Genomic DNA, 23,158 nt, shown 5'->3' on the forward strand with positions numbered 1-23,158 from the left:
CTCACAACCCTGGGTTTAGCAGACCAATGCTCAAACCACTGAGCTATCCCTCCCACCTGGATGTGCTGCCCTGTCCTAAAGCCATTGACAGAAAGAGCATCACTTACTTTCTGTAACTGACACTCTGCTTTGAGGCTCTCATAGACCACAGCTTTACAACAGCTCCCGCTCACGGACCACGGGGGACGAATAAAGAGCCAGATAAAGGGGGCTGCACAGACATTCAGACGCTCCGTCAGGCTGAAGAAATGAGATGCCTTTAACCCATTCACTTCTGCACGACCCTCATCGGAGATGGATACTAAATAAGTGAAATGGATGCTTTAAAGAGGGAACAAAAGCTAATGAATAATATCTGCCTGGAATTTAATAAGGCCACAGCACAAGTTAGCAGGATGGTTTCAAAGAAATGGTAACAGATTGCAGAAGAAGGTTGGAATAGTGCCTCTGCTTGATTCAGTGTGATGCTTTTGACAAGCAAAATGACAACCAAATTTGACTAGAGGCTTCCAAAGCCTAACTTCAAGACCTGCTAACTGTGTGATTTAGACACATCCACATTTCAGCTAGGAGTGGAATCCATTAGCGAGACCTTGCCACATTCTCAGAAATGAGGGAGGAAAACAGTCTGTTTTTGTGTTTAACAATCTTATTACACAGGCAGAAAAAATCCAAACATCCTTAAAATAGTAGGGATAAAGATTGGCACATGGCCAATAAAAAGAATCCAAGCTTATTGATCAGGCTTCACTATTAAAATCTCTTTGTTCTTTTAAATAGAACTATACCCTCGACCATCATTTCCCATCTTCTCCACAGCACCTGCTTTCACACTTACAGCCTTCGTTGTACAGGTATGCTATGCCCAGCTTCACAGCAGCTTCAAAGTTACCCCTTTCAGCAGCCCTAAATAAGAGTACAAAAAGGTAACTCAGATTTAATCTGTGGGCATCTGAATCATTTGAAGATTCCAGTGCAGCAGGAGACCTTGCTTCCATGCTCATTTCTACTAGATGGCCACAGCTCCAGAATGCACCTGAAGAATTCAGAACTTGCACCTCTGAAGCACACAGGATGGTTACACAGGCATCAGACAGATTCAGCTCTTATGTTTTGCCTTTGCCAACACCCATACACATCTTTTTCAGATAGAGTGTCTTTATTCTTTCAAAGTACAGTTTGTTTGCAACTTTAGGTTTTTAAACTCATTTTGAAATAGGGTGCCCAGATGTCCCGATTTTATAGGGACAGTCTTGATTTTTCGGTCTCTCTCTTATATAGGCTCCTGTTACCCACAGCCCCGTCCCGATTTTTCGCATTTGCTGTCTGGTCACCCTATTTTGAAATATGGAAAGAGTCCAAATATTAGTCTTAAAAATACTTTAAAAACACAATTGTGCAGCCTTTCGGTCCACATTTCTGGCTTATACATTTATACTGAAACATAAATATCAGGGAGAAGCAGTAACAATACATTCCATCAGGGGACTGTAAAGCACTTGGTAGACACAGCATCCATTTACACTCCAAATATAACTATGGCCTCCTGTTCCACTTAACAAGACAGTTCCAATCTGAAGTGTGCTCCTCATCACATTAAGGGGGAGATTTTCAAAGGCAGTTAGTTGTCCAACTCTCACTGAAAGTTAATAGGAAATGGGTACCTAGCTTTTCCTCTGCACCTTTGAATATCCCCCCTAATGCATAGACCATGCTTAGATTCCTATACATTACCTTTCAAACATCTTCAGATTGTTTGGAGAAGGCCATACTTCTTGAAAACTTGCACATGCCCAAACACTAGCATGGTTATCTACAAGGTATTTAAGATGCGAGTGCACCTAGAGGGAAAAATACAGAAGTATATTACTACAACTTATAGGGATCCACCAAAAAATCGTTCTTGTGGTCTACTGTTATAGCCATATTAACATGGCACCTGTAGATTTTTGAACAACTATTATTCCACTTTATTTACAATCATTAATTAGATTAGAAAAAAGTCAATTTTGGAAAATAAGATAAGCATCCTTAACTGAACCAAACTGTTTAGTCAGAATGATTTGTCAGGATAGCTCCCTCTGGAAAATTTAAACAAAACACTCAAATACTGCTGCTAATCCTCAATCTTGAGAGGTTTAGCAACAAAACGGCTACCACGATGGCAGAGATCTGACGGAAAACTGAAAGAATACATACAGTAGTTAGATTTGCTCTGCCATGAGGATCCAGCCTTCCCCGTGTCCAGTCCTGCCATTGGGAGCCAGGGCATCACACTGACAGAGGTAAACCCCATCCTGTTACAGGGGTGAAGTGGGTTAGCAGACTCACAGCTCGGATGGAGAGGATATCCTCAGCAGGAAGGCCTTTCAGAACATGAAACAGAACGTCTTCAGGGAGACTCAGTAATGTCAGGACTCGAGGCCGTTTTCTTACCCTTCGTTTTGAAGGGAAAGAAAAACACCTGGAACATCTACAGTGGATTACTAGAAAAAACAAAAAGCCCAGACATCTCAGTTAGTGAAAGAGCACTATCAAATTGAAATTTCAGGACAAAAGACAACAGCTGTAAAGAATATTGGTCCACATATTAACGTGAAAATGATTGGTGTTACTGAGCCTGCTCTACTGCAGGACAAGTTATGTTGTTTCTTCAATGAAATGGAAAGTAAAAAGAATTCTAGGCTTTGATACGATAGCAAATCAATTGCACAGTCATGTATCACTAACCAACTAAAGTAAAAATAGTTAAATTGACAGGGCCAGAAGAGATCACTTGGGCCATTCAGCCCAACGTCCTCCATTGTGCAAACTTCCTCCATATGCGATTACCATTCATGCAGTATTTCATGTGCTGGAATAACATCAGTGATGTGGCCAGTTGCCTTAATTTTTTTTCCTGTCAATATTTTCCTATCCCTTTCCATAGCCTCCTGTCACTGCTCCTTGAAATACCATCTTCAGAGATTCAAGTCCTTCCTTCATGCATTGGTTCCTTGTGATATTTAGACTAGTGTCTGTTCTAGATATATTCTGTTCCCTTACTTGCTCCTCCTAAGGAGGGACAGGAAAGTTCACCCTGCACCTGCTAGCCAAAGGACTAAGTTAACTAGAGGCAGAGACAAAAGCTAATGATAGAGACAGAGGGCTCACTAGAGAGATTCAGGGGCAATACTCTAGTGAGAAGCCCAGCAGTGCTCCCACTTGCTGGGAAGGGCAAGGTGTTCGGATTTCTACTGAGATGCTGGCCCTGGATTCTGCTCAGGAATTGCATCTTTTGCATCAGTCTGAATAGCAGGTGTCAGAAATTTGAAACACCTTGACCTGCTAGAAGGGAAAAGGATTTCTCTCACCTTAAGCCTTGAACTACATGACAGGGATCCCTCACCATCACACAGCTTTCTTTCTGGATTTTCCTCCCCAGCAAACAGCCCCAGCACCTGCCCTGGCTGCTGCTCAGAGCTTTGCCAAGCAACAGCCGAGTGAAAACGACATGAATCTTGTCAATTTCACTGCTGCCCACTCTGAAGAGCAGCAGGGACCAGAGACTTGCCAGTTGCATTCTGCCGCTGCTTGATAGGGCTCCGACCAGCAGACAAAGCAAGTGATGGAGCAGTCTGTTTGCTCTGCACTGTGTCACATTTGGAAAGTTATCTTTGCAGCCATAAAGACTAGAAAAAACACACATATCCCCCCACTTTTCTGCAAATTGATGGATTAGGGCTGTTCTCGCCATGGAACATTTCCTGCTTGGCGATGTCAGGTGTATTTTTCAAATCCAGTTTGTAGGTCTTTTTATATAGTGATAGTTTAGCTGGGAAGTCTAATTAGCTGGGTTTTCTTCTAGATCAGTCATGAAAAATATGGGTCCCACTAGGGACCCCAGTGATATTCCACTTGCAGGAATTAATGATTTTCCTTGTCTTCTGTTCTATAGTTAATTTCCAATCCATGGTATTAAAAAAATGTTTTAAAATAAGTGTAAATTTACAGAATAATAAAAGTCAGGGAGGTAATATAACAAATGTACCAAACCACAAACAAATCATACGTGAAATTAAATAAAGAAAACAAGCCAAGCAGCTGCAGGGACTTGATCATTTTTAATTATAGGGCCACGGGCACCAGCTAAGCTAAAGACAGTCCCCACAACTGGGTATTTCCCAGTGCAAGTGTATAGGTATCTGTGTAGGCCAAAAAAGCAACGGGCCACCTAGAATACCCTTTTATGCCAAAATGAATATGCATCCTTTGGAGTTTCCAGGATCAACAATGAAATGAGCTACTATTCTAACTCAATGCCCCATTCTCCCCTGATAGCCCTTGGCTTACCTATTAATTACCTTTGACTAAAAGACTATATCCATGTAAGTAAGGGCAATTTTGACATGCACAAATCACCAGACTATTATTCTTATAAGTGTTCCTTTCCCCCCTACCTCCAATTTCAGCAAGAGAACTACTGCAATGTAAGAGGCATTGCATCTCTAGACTGGCATGCCAATTAAGCCTGTATTCAGAACTGAAACTGACTGAACAGCCCAGGAAATTGAAGCAAGACTAGATGGCGGACAGTACAGCTCTAGTAGCCCAGAATTTATATTAGGATGGCTATACTTTAAAATGACGCCATATACTACAAACATATCTACATTGTGTACATAAGCTACATTTCTCTTATTTTAAATTCAGATACTGATTAAGTAACTGAAGCATTCCAAAGTACATTCGGCAAGCAAAGATAGTGTATTTTAGAAGCAGGTCTGCTAGTGTTACATACCCCATAGAACCAGAACATATTAAACTTGGGCGAAGTATTCAAATTCTGTCCCATTAATGCAGAAAGTGTAATTTAAAAAATCATTTATAGTTTTGCCAAAAACCCATTTATAGTTTTTGCCAAAAAAAATTCATTAGGTGATCTTAAATAGGCAGAATGCCAAGCAATTTACTATGAACAGACCATAAAAAAGCAAGTTTTGTCTGCTCTGAACATGAGTCCTTATAGTACTTTTGCAGAAGTAGGGGAGCTTGCCCCCACGCCAGCATAGGCCATACATGCTCTCTTTTCCCTCCATAAATGTGCCAGTTAGCTGCTATCCCCAACCCAGAGAAAGCCATAATAAATTAGCAATGAATACTGCAGTTTGTAAAGCATTTTGGTATACTGTATGATAAAAGGAACTCCAGAAATGTAAGCTATTATTACATTAAACAACTAGACTGATATTTGGACATGAAAGAGTGGGGGGTTGCTTAGATGTCATATTTCAAGTTTAGATTTTACTGTTATGGCAAAAAAATCAAACCTTGATAAAAGGAGACTTCTATTTAAAGCAGTAAACTGCAATCTTGTAGCCTGATTTCTAGTCCCGTGACCAGCCTGAAATATCAAAAATCTCTCATTTTGAATTAATTTTTTAAAGTATTTTTATTAAAATCTCTCCTTTTGATGAGGGAATTTTGTAGAGTGTATATTTCAATAATTTACATTTCATTCAAACACCCTGCCTTTCTGAAGCAAAAATCTCATCTGCTCCTTGAAAAGTCTGCAGCCTCTCCTCTATTTAATAAATTATAACCTTACTTTATAATTTATGTTAAACGCTCTGCCTCGATGAGAAACCCGAAGTGGCCAAGATAAGACTGGTAGCTCTTTTCTAATGTCCTGGGTGCCCATGCAGGAGCCCCGAGTGAGTCCCCTCCCCCTGCAGGCAGGTCCTGTCCCACTATAGGCTCGGTTGATTTTTAAATCCACCCGCCTAAACCAGTGGGGCTCCCTCTCTTTGGAATTTAAAAATAAAATCTAAAACACACCCTCTGAGCACAGGGGTAGAAATAAAAAGGAAAATTAGGAGGTGCCACTGCCAGATACTGTCTGAGGAAAATGGAAGGGGAGGTTTCAGGAGCTGAAGACCATCTGATGTGGGGAGAGTTGATAGGATCCTGGCAGGGGTATTTCAGTCATTTCACAGCCCTCATGTGTCAGGTCTGAACATTTAGCATCTGAGGCTTAGAGGATCATCCAGCAAAGAGGGAGCATTACCCGTCCCAAGGAATCCCCACCAGAAGTTAGACAACCGAGCCGACAAAGTCCCCGCCCTGGCCTTAACCCTCCCCAAACCACACATGAGTATTGAGTTCTGCCAAAACAGGAGCTGGAGCCCCCTAACCACTGGCTGGCAACCCACCTCCTGTAGGACCCCATCGCAGAGGATCCCCACTCCCCCTGCGGGGCCCTGCCCCCCCCCACCGCAGAGGATCCCCACTCCCCCTGCGGGGCCCTGCCCCCCCCCACCGCAGAGGGACCCCACTCTCCCTGCGGGGCCCCATAGGGCCCCATCCCCCTACACTCACCACAGAGGAACCCCCCCCACGCAGAGGGACCCCCCAACTCCCCCTAGAGGCCCAACCTGCCCAGGGGCGTGGAAGACGCTCACCGCCCACTTTCATTCCTGCCCCTCCGCGCTGCGGTGCGAGTCCCCAGGGAGCCGAGCTGCCACCAACCACCACTGCGCCCGCGAGCCGGCCGGGTCCAAATGAGCCCAGGTCCCGGCCCCAGGGCCAGGGGCGGAGAAAGAGGGGGAGGGGCGGGGCTCCAACTGGTCCCCGCCCCCATCCATTGAGCCCCCGCTCTCCGGTATCAATGCGGGTCAGGGAAAGAGCGAGCGGGAGGCTCGGCACAGGATCCGCCCCTTCGGGATAGGCCACGCCCCGAGCGCGCCGGATATCCTGCTCTCCACTCGGCGCGCGGGCCCTGACACCATAGAAAGACCCCGCCCACCATCCGCGCGCACTTTTTTTCAAACCCAGCTGGAGCTGTCATTGGTCAGTCCGCTGACAGAGCGGGGCTATCGTGGCCGCGGCCCCGCCCTCCGTCCTGTCATTGGGCCCTCAGGATGCGAATTCGAATCAGGGCGGTTTGTGGTTCGCTCTTGTAGCTCTCGGGGACACCGTCCGACCGGAACTTGTAACTCGCTTGCCGCGGCGTTACCCAGCGCTGCCCGCAGCAGTTACCCGAGCTGCTCTCTGGTGTAATGTGCTACCAGGAGCAGCCCAGCCGCGCCCTCCCCGTGCAGCGTGTCGGGGGGGGGGCGGCCCGGCCCGGCCCGGCCCGGCCCGTTCCGGTCCCTGCGGGAGGACCGGCGCGTTGGGAAAGGCAGAGAATGGGGGGAACCGAGCCTGCTGGGAAGCGCAGACCCGGCTGGCAGCGAGCAAGGCCGCAGAAGCCCGGGGAGCAGAAAGCGAGGCCGCCCGCCCTCCCTGGAGGGGGAAGGGGCAGGAGCTCTGCTGGAAGATACTAGCGGGTCCCTTCCCCCAAGCAGACGAGCTCGGGGTGGAGACAACGGTGTGATCCTTTTGCCAGGTGGAGCTGGCAGCAAAAAGGGACGGGCTCAATATCCAGGGCTCCCTGTTAACAGTACAACACAGAACTGGCCTGAGCCCTCAGCCGGTAATCTGGGGAAATTAAACAGCCGTCTCTAAGAGGCAGTACTTCCTCCTGGCAAGCACTGGGTCTCTGTATAGCAGAGAAAACATTTAATAAGAAGAGGAAAGGAGCCTGGCATTAATTTTGGAAAATGCCACAACCAGCTGACCATGGGCAACACTCCTGTCCCAGAGTCCATTGAATCATAGACTATCAGGATTGGAAGGGACCTCATTGGGCGGTGTCCTTTGCCTCCCTTTCTCACCTTGTGATGTTTAAGTCTAACAAATGGCCCTTTAACATGCCACTCCTCTCTCCCTCCACCACACCTGACTCAGCTCTCCTTGGTCAGAAGAGACACAGAGTTGAGAGGTGTATTCACCTGAATTTATCTTCCACCCAAAAGTGTCCCCCCCCCCCCAACCCTGTCTCCCAGCAGGTCTAGGCACTTAGACCTGATTATCAGTGATTTCAGCTCCAGTGGTTGAATGGGGCCTGATCCGCTCTATTTTTAAACAGGGAAGAGGAACAGGTCAAGTCATACCTATAACTCTTAGGCTGTGTCTACAGTGCCACTTTCATCACTAAAACTTTTGTCATTCAGGGGTGTGAAAAAAACACCCCCCTGAGCAACAGAAGTTTTAGCATTGAAAAGCACCAGTATAGACAGTGCTTTATTGCCAGGAGCCATGTTCCTGGTGCTGAAGCGACCACCCCTCATTAGGGGTGGTGGTGGCTTTTTTTTTTAATCACCAGGAGAGCTCTCCCCAATGATAAAGCATGTCTACATTGCCCATGTCACAGCACTGCTACAGCCATGCTGTAACATGAGTAGTATCTACGCTACCCTCTTCCACCCAGCTCTGGCATCCAAATCCTCTGCTTAGCCAGTTCAGTTGAGGGTGATCGCCTCAATCAGGATAGGCCAAGTACAGTTCTGTTCTGCTTTACTCATACAATAAGGATAACATTTTCATTACCCCTGCATTCAATACTGAAGTGTTTTATAACCCAACACAAGCCAAAATTGATCATTTGGGCAACACAGTTCTGTCTGCAGGATACCTAGATAGAGTAGGTGTGTTCATGTAAATACAGTCTGGTCCTGAAGCCTTTCCCCCCAGCTCGTCATTAGCTGTCAGGGGAGACTTCATTCAGACCAGGCTTACAGTGGGATGTGAAGGTCTTCAATGCCTTTGACTACTTGCTATCAAACTCCGCAGCTGTTGACATTCTGTTGCTAGTATTGATATGAGTTTGAAATGTTAGCACTGGGTTGTCTCTATTTCAGCTGTGCACAGGATGGTTTCATGTGCTGTTGTATGTGTTTTTTACACTGCTGATGTTGCTTCATCCACATTGCCTTTCACCAGTAATGCTAAAGAGAGAGCAGGACATATAGGTATAGAGAATAGGAGAGTTGTTTATTTGAGAGCCATAAATAAGCTGGGGAAAACTAGAAAGTATAAAAAAACTTTTATATATGCCTTGAGGATGCCAATTAAATGTCAGATGTTTCAACAGCTAATTAAAGGCAAGTGTACTCTGTGACTTTCATTCTAGTATCCTACCCCATCCACATACCCATTCCCACTGGCAGCGATCATACCCCTTGACCCAACTATGTGCCCCTTCTCTGGAGGGGATCATGCCCCAGAACAGCTATTTCTGTGCAAGGACATTTGCTGATTTTTAAGCTTTGATATTGCAAGTGTTTTAGTTTAAAAAAATAAAATAAAAAATAAGCCTAATGGTTCAACATATCCAGCAACATCTTGTGTTTTAATTAAGAAATTTTTGATTTACAGAGAATACAAAATAAACTCTGAAGCCACTTTCTTTTTCCTCTAATGTTTAAAAAAAGACCATGTTTGATTCCGACACAGAGGAGAATCACAGTCATAGAAAGCCTGTAATGGGTGAGGTGGTGTAAAAACAATGACTTCAAAAAGGAATTAGTAAAATTAAAAAACCTTATGCTTTCATGAATTAATCTGATGTTGGTGAAAAGTTCTAGATTGATAACCTTGACTGACAGGTCTCCAGAACAGGTTTCCCAGGTGAGCAGGTTTCTCATGCTATCTTTCCAATGTTTCTCACCCCTGACCCAGAAAGAACAGGTCTGGGATGATACAGGATCATTTGCCAAGACCAATTCTATCCTTGGCCTCTCTGCTCACATTTTGAACGAGAGGGTCAATTGTGGTGGTTCCTGGAATGGCGATGCCCATCTAGATTGAGACTTCTAAACTCACCAGGTTGCTGAAGAGCCATCAGTCAATAATAAATGCTTTGCTCTTTTATATCACCCTCACCTGAGGAATTTATATAGCGTTACACATGTCACTAGTATCTCCATTTTGCAGATGGGGAAAGTGAGACAGCGAAGAAGGTGATTTGTCTTTGGTTTTACAGCAAGTCTGGCAGTGCTAGAACCAGGACACAGCTCCACTGACCTTGCCAGTCCATGCTTCAGTCAGCAAACTAGGGGTTTCCAAACTTGTACGAAATGAGCACATCTTAATGAAGAGTTTATCTTGTGGATACATTTCTGCCACATGTGATCATTTGGATCCACCTCCCCTTCCTTTCAGGGTTGCATAACATCACTATGGCAAATACAGCAATCACATGAAAAAGTAATATTGGGAAAGGAGTGAATGTATTTTTAGCTTTTAATAAGAAGTATTGTGTCCTTTTTCGGAAGAAAAAAAAAGTTCATCACACTGTATATATTTGTTTTCCATTTCATGTCCCTCTACAGCTGCTTTGTTTCAGCTAAAAAACAGTTGAGCCAGGACCATGTGACCAGCCAGTTTTCCGCAGGCCACTAGCAAGAGCAGGGCAGGGAAATGTGGGGCAAAGGGCATGTTGGTTGCAGGGAGTGTGTTGTGACAGAGAAATGTGTGTGTGTAGAAGGGGACAGCAAGACTGGGGGAGGAAGCAGAGAGGGAGAATATGGAGGCCAGAAGTAAATGGGGCAGGATAAGAGACATGATGCTATTACTGGTACCATGTCTGATGCGCAAAACAGAGACGGTCTTGAAAGCAACGAAATCCAAAGGGTTGTTTGCTTACAAAGCCAAAATATGCTGTTCTTTTTTGACCTGAGACCTATCACCTGGGGACATCTGAAAGAGTATGTACCTGTTGAATGAGTGTATGAGGCCCAATCCAAAGCCCACTGAAGTCCATGGGAGTCTCTCCATGGACTTCAGTGGTTTGGGCTCAGGCCCATGAAGAGACAGGTCTGGAAAAGCCACATTATTCACAGCAAAAATCTGCTGGCTCTGGGCCTCCAGTCACTCTCCACCTGCCATCTCCCACAGATGAGTCTCTCCTGCTCCAGCCTCTGCTCCACTCCACCCTTCTCCACTGGGCCTTTCCACAGAGGTGCCTCTGTTGCTCCTGGACCATCCCACCCTTCCTGCACCGGCGTCTCCACCCCTACTGGACCCATCTTCTGATTCTGAGTGGTCTTGCGAACCAGACCCTGCCTTTTCACCTACATGGTCCTACAGCCCGGACCCTTGGCGCCTATCATACCATCCAGTGTACGCTCCACCGGCCGACCCGTGGTTCCACTATCTGCGGGTGCCACTGGTGCCTGGGGACCCCATGCCTGTCCCTACTGGGCCACCTGGAACCCCTACCATGAGTGCAGGATGCCATCTCGCTTGCAGCACTGCCTGTCCCCAACATACACGGCCTCTCCCCTCTATGAGGAACCTCTGGCCATCCCCTTTCTGTTGACACCAACAGCACCTTTCCCACCTCTGGTCCATATGGCTGCCATCTCATCTCCAGGCATTGCCATCATTCCTCCCAGCACCCTCCCTTGCCGACTGCTTGCAGTACCAGGACTTATTTCAACTCATGGCCACAGCCCTCAATCTGCCTGTCAAAGACGTCCAGGACCCACATGATTAATTCCTGGACATCCTACAACCCCTTGTACACTCATGTACCACCTTTTGTATCCACAATGCTGTTCTACAACTGGCCCATACCATTTGGCACACTCCAGCCTCCACTGCCCCTACACCAAAGTGGGTGGAATGCTGATTCTTCATGCCCCCTAAGGGCATGGACTTTCTTTTCACACACCTGCCCCCCAACTCACTGGTGGTCCAAGCTGCGACCAAGCAAGCCTGCCAACAACACCTGCAGTCCACGTCCGCCGGTGCAGGAAGGGTGGGACAGTCACTTGGTGGTGCAACCTATCCATGGTCTTTGTTGGTGTCCCTTTCACACCTCCCGCACCCCACCTTCCCCTCATGACGGATGCCTTGCTAGTCGAATGGGTTGCTCATCTTATCATAACCTTAGTCCCAGATTTGGACCTTAGCGTCCAAAATATGGGGGTTAGCATGAAAAACCTCCAAGCTTAGTTACCAGCTTGGACCTGGTACCTGCTGCCACCACCCAAAAAATTAGAGTGTTTTGGGGCACTCTGGTCCCCCTGAAAAACCTTCCCTGGGGACCCCAAGACCCAAATCCCTTGAGTCTCACAACAAAGGGAAATAATCCTTTTTCCCTTCCCCCCTCCAGGTGCTCCTGGAGAGATACACAGACACAAGCTCTGTGAAACTACACAGAGACTCCCCCCTCTCTGTTCCCAATCCTGGAAACAAAAAGTACTTTCCTATTCCCCCAGAGGGAATGCAAACTCAGGCTAGCAATCCAACACACAGATCTCCCCGATTTCTTCCTCCCACCAATTCCCTGGTGAGTACAGACTCAATTTCCCTGAAGTAAAGAAAACTTCAACAGGTCTTAAAAGAAAGCTTTATATAAAAAGAAAGAAAAATACATACAAATGTGCTCTCTGTATTAAGATGATACAACACAGGGTCAATTGCTTAAAAGAATATTGAATAAACAGCCTTATTCAACAAGAATACAAATCAAAGCACTCCAGCACTTATATTCATGCAAATACCAAAGAAAAGAAACCATAGAACTTACTATCTGATCTCTTTGTCCTTACACTTAGAAACAGAAGACTAGAAAAAAGAAACTACTTCTCCAAAGCTCAGAGACAGCAGGAAGACAGACAAAAGACTCAGACACACAATTCCCTCCACCCAAAGTTGAAAAAATCCGGTTTCCTGATTGGTCCTCTGGTCAGGTGCTTCAGGTGAAAGAGACATTAACCCTTAGCTATCTGTTTATGACACGCCCCCCCAAATTGCAGACAGTGGGGAAGCTCACTGGCGGCGATTTCCTTCTAGAACTTGAAAATAAACAGATTAATACAACACATACACCTTTACATATACTCCTAAGTATATAACTAACAGACTTCTACATTTTAAGAACACTTTTTAACTACTGAATTCTGGGAAACTCTCACGGAAGAGTGCATCAGCTACTTTGTTAGAAGCTCCTGTGATGTGTTGAATTTGAAAATCAAAATCTTGGAGAGCTAAACTCCAACGAAGAAGTTTTTGTTGTTCCCCTTGGCAATATGAAGCCACTTTAGTGCAGCATGGTCAGTTTGTAGTTGGAACCGCCGTCCCCAAACATATGGGCGTAGCTTTTCCAGGGCGTACACAATGGCATAGCATTCCTTTTCACTGACTGACCAGTGACTTTCCCTCTCAGACAGTTTCTTGCTGAGAAACACGACAGGATGGAAGTTGTGATCTGTTGCTTCCTGCATGAGCACCGCTCCTATACCACGCTCAGATGCATCTGTGGTTACTAGGAATGGCTTGTCAAAATCCGGGGCCCTGAGCACAGGGTCAGACATGAGCGTTGCCTTAAGTTGGGTAAAGGCCTTTTGACACTCATCAGTCCACTTAACTGCATTTGGCTGGGTCTTTTTGGTCAGGTCGGTCAGTGGGGCAGCGATTTGGCTGTAGTGTGGTACAAATCGCCTGTAGTATCCGGCCAAGCCTAAGAAGGATTGGACCTGCTTCTTTGACCGTGGGACAGGCCACTTTTGGATGGCATCCACCTTGGCCTGTAGGGGGTTTATGGTTCCTCGACCCACCTGGTGCCCCAGGTAAGTCACTCTGTTTTGGCCTATTTGACACTTTTTGGCCTTAACAGTTAGTCCTGCCTGCCTGATGCGCTGAAAGACCTTTTCCAGGTGTAGTAGGTGTTCGGGCCAGGAGTCTGAAAAAATGGCCACATCATCGAGGTAGGCAACTGCAAATTCTCCCAGTCCAGCTAGTAGACCATCTACCAGTCTCTGGAAGGTGGCGGGTGCATTTCGAAGGCCGAAAGGAAGGACATTGAATTCATACACCCCCGCATGGGTGACGAATGCTGACCTCTCCTTGGCAGGTGCATCTAGCGGTACTTGCCAGTACCCCTTGGTTAAGTCTATTGTAGAGATGAACTGGGCACGTCCCAACTTTTCCAATAGCTCATCGGTACGTGGCATTGGATAGTTGTCCGGACGAGTTACAGCATTTAGCTTACGGTAGTCCACGCAAAAGCGTATTTCCCCATCTGGTTTGGGTACCAGAACCACTGGAGATGCCCATGCACTGGTAGATGAGCGGATTATACCCATCTGTAGCATGTTGTGGATCTCCCGTTCTATAGCAGCTTGGGCATGAGGAGACACTCGGTAGGGTGGGGTTCTGATTGGGTGAGCATTACCTGTATCAATGGAGTGGTATGCCCGTTCAGTCCGTCCTGGGGTGGCTGAGAACAATGGGGCGAAGCTAGTGCACAGCTCCTTGATTTGTTGCCGCTGCAGACGTTCCAGGGTGGTTGAGAGGTTCACCTCTTCCACGCCACCGTCTTTTTTCCCGTCATAGTAGACACCGTCAGGCCACTCAGCATCCTCTCCCTGGACTGTAAACTGACAAACCTGTAAGTCTGTGGAATAGAAAGGCTTGAGAGAATTAACATGGTACACTTTAGGCTTTAGTGAGGAATTGGGAAATGCTATGAGGTAGTTTACAGCTCCCAGGCGCTCTTGGACCGTGAATGGCCCTTCCCATGATGCTTCCATCTTATGGGCCTGTTGCGCCTTCAAGACCATAACCTGGTCTCCTACCTTGAAGGAACGTTCTCTGGCATGTCTGTCATACCAGGCCTTTTGCTCTTCTTGAGCATCCTTTAGGTTCTCTCTAGCAAGGGCTAAAGAGTGTCGGAGGGTGCTTTGTAGGTTGCTTACAAAGTCCAGAATGTTAGTTCCTGGAGAAGGCGTAAACCCCTCCCATTGCTGCTTCACCAACTGTAATGGCCCCTTAACCTCGTGACCATACACAAGTTCAAACGGTGAAAACCCTAAACTGGGATGTGGTACAGCCCTGTAGGCAAACAGCAACTGCTGCAACACTAGGTCCCAATTATTGGAGAATTCGTTGATGAATTTTCGTATCATGGCCCCCAAAGTTCCATTGAACCTTTCCACCAGGCCATTGGTTTGATGGTGGTACGGGGTGGCAACCAAGTGATTCACCCCATGAGTTTCCCACAGTTTTTCCATGGTCCCTGCCAGGAAATTAGACCCTGAATCTGTAAGGATGTCAGAGGGCCAACCTACCCTGGCAAAGATGTCTGTTAGGGCCAGGCACACAGTGTTAGCCCGGGTGTTGCCTAGAGCTACTGCTTCTGGCCATCGGGTAGCAAAGTCCACTAAAGTCAGTACGTACTGCTTTCCTCTGGGCGTCTTTTTTGGGAAAGGACCCAGAATATCCACAGCTACTCGCTGAAATGGGACCTCAATTATGGGGAGTGGCTGGAGAGGGGCCTTGACCTGGTCTTGGGGCTTTCCCACTCTTTGGCATACCTCACAAGACCGGACATACTTGGCAACGTCCTTGCCCATCCCCTCCCAGTGGAAGGACTTCCCCAACCGGTCCTTGGTTCTGTTCACCCCAGCATGGCCACTGGGATGATCATGGGCTAAGCTTAAGAGCTTCTCCCGGTACTTAGTTGGAACCACCAACTGTTTTTGCGGCTGCCATTCTTCCCGGTGTCCACCAGAAAGAATTTCCTTGTATAAAAGTCCTTGGTCTATAACAAACCGGGATCGATTAGAAGAGCTGAGAGGCGGTGGGGTGCTCCGTGCCGCCGCCCAAGCTTTCTGAAGGCTGTCATCTGCTTCCTGCTCAGTCTGGAACTGTTCCCTTGAGGCTGGGGTCATCAGTTCTTCCTCAGACTGTGGACTTGGGCTTGGTCCCTCTGGAAGCGATGTAGGTGATGGGGTTGTTTCCGTTGCTGGTGAACCGCTCTCCGCTGGTGCACCTGAGGGTATTTCAGGCTCTGGCTGAGCCTTTTGGGTATGGCTGTCTTTTGCTTCTGCCAGTTTTGGCTCGCTGGCGCCCTCTGGCGTTGAGTTTGAAGATGTGGTTGCACTTGCTGGTGCTGGTTGCTGTTCCAGTTCCGGGCCTGGGACTGGAGATGCTGTGGCTGTTTCAGTGGTAGGCATGGAATCCGGGTCCACTACCTCTGTCTGGGTCTCTGGTAACACAGACGGGGCCTCTGTGGACGGTTCAGGAACAGGAATGGGTCTGGAAGCTTGCCTGGTTTGGCTACGTGTAACCATTCCCACTCTCTTGGCCCGCCTCACCTGGTTGGCCAAGTCTTCCCCCAGTAGCATGGGGATAGGATAATTGTCATAGACTGCAAAAGTCCACATTCCTGACCAGCCTTTGTACTGGACAGGCAGTTGAGCTGTAGGCAAGTCTACAGCTTGTGACATGAAGGGGTAAATTGTAACTTTGGCCTTTGGGTTGATGAATTTGGGGTCAACGAAGGATTGGTGGATAGCTGACACTTGTGCCCCCGTGTCTCTCCACGCAGTAACCTTCTTTCCGCCCACTCTCAAATTTTCCCTTCGCTCCAAGGGTATTTGAGAGGCATCCGGGCCTGGGGATCTTTGGTGTGATGGTGGTGTAATGAATTGCACTCGCATGGTGTTCTTGGGACACTTGGCCTTGATATGTCCCAGTTCATTACACTTAAAGCATCTTCCATCTGATGGGTCACTGGGCCGAAGTGAGTTACTGGAGACTGGTGAGGTTGAAGGGTAGGGTATGTGTGGCTTTACTTGGGTGGTATGTGGGGTCTTTGGCTGTCCTCGGTTGTAGGGTTTATGGTCTGTGTGCCCCCTGGGGTAATCGTTCCCCTTGACAGTAGCTTTCTTGCTTTCTGCCAGTTCCATCCATTTGGCTCCAATCTCCCCCGCCTCAGCGATATCTTTGGGATTTCCATCTTGTATGTACCGTGTGATGTCTTCAGGAACACCATCCAAGAACTGCTCCATTTGTATGAGGAGGTTCAGTTCTTCCAAGGTTTGAATGTTGTTTCCTGTTATCCAGGCCTCATAGTTTTTTGCAATGTAGTAGGCGTGTTTGGGAAATGACACCTCGGGTTTCCACTTTTGGGTTCTGAAACGCCGATGGGCATGATCTGGGGTTATCCCCATCCTGTATCTGGCCTTGGTTTGAAAAAGTTTATAGTCATTCATTTGCTGCTTAGGCATTTCAGCTGCCACCTCTGCTAAAGGTCCCCTGAGCTGTGACCTCAATTCTACCATGTACTGGTCTTCGGGAATGCTGTACCCAAGACAGGCTCTTTCAAAATTTTCCAAGAAGGCCTCAGTGTCATCACCTGCCTTGTAGGTGGGAAATTTCCTGTGCTGTGGAGCAATAATTGGCGCCGGGTTGTTAGGGTTGGCTGGCACAGGCAGCCCAGCTTTTGCCAACTCCAGTTCATGTTTTCTCTGTTTTTCCTTCTCTTCATTCTCTTTTTGTTGTTTTTCCATTTCTCGGCGGTGGGCCAACTCTTCTTCTTCTTGTTTCCTTCGGTGGGCGAACTCTTCTTCTTCTAGTTTTCTTTTGTGTGCTGCCTGTTTGATTTGTTCTTCTCTTTCTTTCATCTCCATCTCTTTTTGTTTTATTTCCAGTTGTCGCCTGTGTTCAGCTTCTTTGATTTGCTCTTCGGCCTCAATTTTTGCCTTAGAAGTCATGATTCCTGTTTTCTTGTGTTGGGGTGCCCTCCGGTGTTTATCTTCTGAACTGCAGGTTCTGTTGCCTCCTGAAGTCTGCCTAGCAACAGTGCTTTTTTCCTTTTCTCTCTCTAGCTAATGTTCAATGAAAGTAAACCAGAAAAACCACTTTATTTGCATGCATATAAGTGCTGGTACTTGCCTCCTAATGGGAGGGCTATTGCATGACAAAAGACCCTCAACAGTCTCTTAATGGCTTCTCGCTTAACATGCAAGCCACAAACTGCCAGAGAGAGCAGAAAAAAAAATTCTCTCTGGTTCCCTTTTAAAACCAACTGCTTCTCTCTCTGCTAAAAAGCCCTTAGCAGAGAAAAGAAAAATATAATATTCCTACTGGCTTCTGGATTCTGTCTATATCCCACCAGCTGCCACTCATATCATAACCTTAGTCCCAGATTTGGACCTTAGCGTCCAAAATATGGGGGTTAGCATGAAAAACCTCCAAGCTTAGTTACCAGCTTGGACCTGGTACCTGCTGCCACCACCCAAAAAATTAGAGTGTTTTGGGGCACTCTGGTCCCCCTGAAAAACCTTCCCTGGGGACCCCAAGACCCAAATCCCTTGAGTCTCACAACAAAGGGAAATAATCCTTTTTCCCTTCCCCCCTCCAGGTGCTCCTGGAGAGATACACAGACACAAGCTCTGTGAAACTACACAGAGACTCCCCCCTCTCTGTTCCCAATCCTGGAAACAAAAAGTACTTTCCTATTCCCCCAGAGGGAATGCAAACTCAGGCTAGCAATCCAACACACAGATCTCCCCGATTTCTTCCTCCCACCAATTCCCTGGTGAGTACAGACTCAATTTCCCTGAAGTAAAGAAAACTTCAACAGGTCTTAAAAGAAAGCTTTATATAAAAAGAAAGAAAAATACATACAAATGTGCTCTCTGTATTAAGATGATACAACACAGGGTCAATTGCTTAAAAGAATATTGAATAAACAGCCTTATTCAACAAGAATACAAATCAAAGCACTCCAGCACTTATATTCATGCAAATACCAAAGAAAAGAAACCATAGAACTTACTATCTGATCTCTTTGTCCTTACACTTAGAAACAGAAGACTAGAAAAAAGAAACTACTTCTCCAAAGCTCAGAGACAGCAGGAAGACAGACAAAAGACTCAGACACACAATTCCCTCCACCCAAAGTTGAAAAAATCCGGTTTCCTGATTGGTCCTCTGGTCAGGTGCTTCAGGTGAAAGAGACATTAACCCTTAGCTATCTGTTTATGACACATCTGGCTGACTGCACGGCTCTGGTCACTCAGGGAGGTGAGGATGCATATCAATGTCCTGGAGCTATGGACTGCCCACCTGGTACTTCATGGGACCTTAAGCTTGTCCTCTCCGCCCTCACCAATCCACCTTTTGAGCCACTCGCAACCTGCTCCCTTGCCCATCTTTCCATGAAGGTGATCCTTTTGGTGACTGTCACCTCTGCAAGGTGAGTTAAACTGGCAGCCATGATGGTCGCTCTCCTTCATAGTCTCACAAGGACAAGATCTCTCTCCATCTCCATCCTAAATTCCTGGCCAAGGTTGCCTCCCCATTTCACCTCAATCAGTGCATGCATCTCCCTACCTTCTATCTTAAGCTGCATGCTTCCCCTCAGGAAGGAGCTTTTCAAACCCTAGATGTCCACCAGGCATTGGCCTTTTACCTCCAGCGCACGCGTGACTTCCAGGCCTCTCCCCAGCTCTTTTTTGCCATTGTGGAGTGTTGCCGCAGCCACACCCTTTCATTGCAACAACTCTGTAAATGGATTTATCTTTGCATCACGGGCTGCTACACGCTCTCCTGTACATGCACACACATCTCCCCCAGGAGTCGTGGCTCACTCCGCACTGGCACATGCTGCTACATCCTCACCAGCTTCACTTTCTGTTCCAAAGCCTCGTCCTTGTTGGAGCCCTCACTGTGTTCTGCCACACGTCTGTGGAGATCATCTCTGATAACTAAGCTGTGACGGAGTAGGCAGTATCAACTTGTAATGTTGCATGGAAGTTTTATTAGTTTACTGTCTGCATTGATACTAGATGGTGGTGAGATATAAGGGTGTGACTTCACTGAGGGATGATACTTGACGATTAGCACGTAAAGGATGTCTGCTGCCCTTCGTAACCTGAGCCTAGGAGGAGGTTGGGTTCAGGTGACACCTGCCCGGGAAACGGGACAAAGGCTGGAGGAGGAGCCGGGGTGTGTGGCTGGGGGAGAGAGCTGGAGGGAGTTTCAGTTTGGAGCTGGCTGGGGAGACAGGGGGAGGCCCAGAACCTGGGTCTGGGCTCCTCATCCCCCAAGATGGACCTGACTGAGGGGTCCTGTTTTCAGTACCTACAAGCTCTGTTTTAGACTCTGTTCCTGTTGTCTAATAACCCTTCTACTTTACTGGCTGGCTGAGAGTCACAGTGAATCGCAGGATGTGAGTGGTACAGGGCCCTGACTCCCCTGCACTCCATAACAACTACTCCCTACTCCATCACATCTCTCCCCGCTTCGAGACTGAACTGAGTGGGGTCACTCTAACCAGGGGCGGCTCCAGGCCCCAGCATGCCAAGCACGTGCTTGGGGTGGCATGCCACTGGGGGCGCTTTGCTGGTCGCTGGGAGGGCGGCAGGCAGGGTGCCTTCGGTGGCATGCCTGCAGAGGGTCCGCTGGTCCCACAGCTTCGGTGGACCTCCCACAGGAGTGCCTGCGGAGGTTTGTCATAAACAGATAGCTAAGGGTTAATGTCTCTTTCACCTGGAAAGGGTTAACAAACAACACCTGACCAGAGGACCAATCAGGAAACAAGATACTTTCAAATCTGAGTAGAGGGAAGTTTGGGTGTGAGTCCTTTGTTCTTTTTCTGTTCTCTCTCTGGGCTCTGAGAGTGACCACACGAATCTCCAGGCTCTCTAATCTTCTGTTTCCAATTTGTAAGTACAACGGTAGAAAGACAATATAAGCTTTTACATTGTTTTTCTGTATTTGCAAATGTGTAGTCTGCTGGAAATAGTTTAAATTGTATTTTTTCTGGATAAGGCTGTTTATCCATTTTCTATAAGCTAAAAGACCCTGTAATTGTTTACCATCTAAATTGCAGAGATAAACCTTTTACTTTTTTCTTTCTTTTTTTATTAAAAGCTGTGCTTTAAGACCTGTTTGATTTTTTTCTCCTAGTTAAACACCAGGGAATTGGTGGGGAGAAGGGAAAGAGAGCAGAGAGGGAAAGGTAAATTTCCTCTTTGTGTTAGATTCACGGAACTGAATCTGTATTGCCTCTGGGAGAAAGGGGGGAGAAACCTGATCCCTCTGTGTTGTGTTTCAAGGAGTTGAAGCAGGGTAAGCTCCTAGTGTACCCAGGGCGGGAAAGATCTGGGAGGAGGTAAAGAGTGGGAGAGGGAATGGTTTATTTCCCTTTGTTGTGAGACTCAAGGAATCTGGGTCTTGGGGGTCTCCAGGGAAGGGTTTGGGGAGACCAGAGTCTATCAGGCACTCTACATAAGTCCTGATTGGTGGCAGCCCATCAGATCTAAGCTGGTAATTAAGCTTAGGGGAATTCATACTAGTACCCATATTTTGGACGCTAAGGTCCAGATTTGGGAAGAATACTATGACAAGGGTCTGCTGGTCCTGCGACTCCACCGAAGCCATGGGACCAACGGACCCTCCGCAGGCATGCCTGCGTGAGGTCCACTGGAGCTGCGGGACCAGAGGACCCTCCGCAGGCAAGCCTGTGGGAGGTCCACCGGAGCCACAGGAGCAGCGAGCAGCAGAGCGCCCCCCATGGCATGACACCGTGCTTGGGGCAGTGAAATGTCTAGAGCTGCCCCTGACTCTAACCAGTGACCTGGGGAAGTTCAGGGCTCCCTCACCGGGACAATGCAACAGCTATCACATTGGCATTCCCCTCACATAGACCACCTCCATATTGTAATCCTGCAGGAACAGGCTCCACCTCAGGAGTGCTCTGTCATGAAACTTTGGGTTCGTCCTGCCAAGACTTCCCCGGAGCAACATGTTGCATCTGATAGAACCCAGCTCCTACTTACCTGTGGTTAACCTAGCTGGCCACTAAATTGATATGAACTCTGGACTGGTAACTATAACATCAACCGATGGGACAGTGTGTGGTGTGAATGATTGAATACATATGCTAATTATTGTCTCTTCAATAAATGCGGCGTGTTTCCTTTTCCCCAATAAAGATCCCATGTACACCTCTACCCCAGTATAACGCTGTACTTGGGAGCCAAAAAACCTTACCACGTTATAGGTGAAACCGCATTATATTGAACTTGCTTTGATCCGCCAGAGCGCGCAGTCCCACCCCGCCCTGCCCCAGAGCACTGCCTTACTGCATTATATCCAAATTTGTTTTATATCGGGTCACGTTATATCAGGGTCGAGGTGTACTCCTTATAAGCATAACACATCCACAGGCAGGGACCTGTCTGTTAGCCCCTCAGGAGATGGAGTTCGTGGGCAATGATCACTCTATACTGTTCCCCCGTCAGGGAATGAGGGCATCTAAGTGGCAACAAGGCCTTACATGACCCCTTGACAGGGCCAGCTCCAGGCACCAGCCGAGCAAGCTGGTGCTTGGGGTGGCAAATTCCAAGGGGCAACATTCCGCCCAATCTTTTTTTTTTTTTTTTTTTTTGCTTCGTCGCTTCGGGACGCCCTTGCAGGTTTTTTTTCTTTTTGGTTCACTGCTCCAGCCACCCTGTAGGGGGCAGCAGCTCAGAAGACAGGAGCACCCTGCTGGGAGCAGTGCCAGGTTTGTAGCAAGCCTGGCAGGGCAGCCTGCGTCCTTCCCTGCCCGCTGACAGGAGCGGCGCGGAGCCCTCCCGCTGCTCTGGCTGGCTGCCCTCAGGTTTGTTTGTTTCCCCCCCACTGCTCCGGCTGGCCCACAGGTGTTTTTTTTGCTTTGGGCGGCAAAAATGCCAGAGCCGGCACTGCCCCTTGAGCTCTTAATTCTGAAGTCAGAAAGATCTGACTCCAGTGAGGACAAACTGTCCTGACCAGAGCACTGATCTTCAGTGTTCCATAGGACATATGATTGCTAATGTGAGCAAAAGCAAGTTTCCAGTTCACTTTGTTCAGGGGTGGGGAGGAGAGAAAGGATCACTGGGCCATCCAGTGCTGTCAGAGTTTCCCATTAATGAGTGCCAATTGCAATGCTCCTTTTCTGGCAGATTTGCCTTAAGGACACACACACACACATACACACACCCCAACTAAACAAAGCAGCTTGGAACACGCTTTTTATAAAAGGTATAGTCCTGGTATATAAATGAAACTGAGGTTTATCCGATCTGTGAGTGCCTCCAGGGTTATCCATAAAGCCTCGCTGGGCTAACTCTGGGCTTTCTAGGACAGCTGTTGCTTGTCTGGCAGATAAAAGACTGCTGTCTGTCTGCACTGTGTAATTACTTCTCCAGTTAGGACTTGGTTGGTTCTATTCCAGGTTTTTTCCACCCACACAAGTGTACATTTTTTTTTTTTGTTAGGGATTGTTGCTCTTTAATTACTTCATAGAAGATTAGGGTTGGAAGAGACCTCAGGAGGTCATCTAGTTCAATCCCCTGCTCAAAACAGGACCAACATCAACTAAATCATCCCAGCCAGGGCTTTGTCAAGCTGGGCCTTAAAAACCTCTAAGGATGGAGATTTTACCATCTTCTTGGGTAACCCATTCCAGTGCTTCACCACCCAATAAGCCCAAGATGCTGCTCCTTAATAGTAATATAGTAAAATAAAATAA

The 23,158-nt window shown here is 47.3% G+C and overlaps 1 protein-coding gene across 3 annotated transcripts in view; it reads right to left on the bottom strand.

Annotated features, from left to right (window-relative positions):
- Nucleotides 1-6,689, bottom strand: part of CCNF (cyclin F) — a 24,314-nt gene extending 17,625 nt beyond the window's left edge. The window contains exons 1-5 of one of the 3 annotated variants that reach the window (XM_050968187.1): nt 6,441-6,689; nt 2,332-2,486; nt 1,735-1,841; nt 839-906; nt 108-301 (exon numbers count right to left, since the gene is read on the bottom strand). In XM_050968187.1, the coding sequence (XP_050824144.1) occupies nt 108-301; nt 839-906; nt 1,735-1,841; nt 2,332-2,486; nt 6,441-6,453 (537 nt within the window). In that variant the 5' untranslated portion in view covers nt 6,454-6,689. Of the gene's footprint in view, nt 1-107; nt 302-838; nt 907-1,734; nt 1,842-2,199; nt 2,282-2,331; nt 2,487-6,440 lie in introns of those variants that run through there. The other 2 variants (XM_050968185.1, XM_050968186.1) reach the window with 2 other exon arrangements.
- Between the last annotated feature and the right edge of the window lie 16,469 nt (nt 6,690-23,158).

The sequence above is a fragment of the Gopherus flavomarginatus genome, chromosome 9 (assembly GCF_025201925.1).
Source record: "Gopherus flavomarginatus isolate rGopFla2 chromosome 9, rGopFla2.mat.asm, whole genome shotgun sequence".
Lineage (NCBI taxonomy): Eukaryota > Metazoa > Chordata > Testudines > Testudinidae > Gopherus > Gopherus flavomarginatus.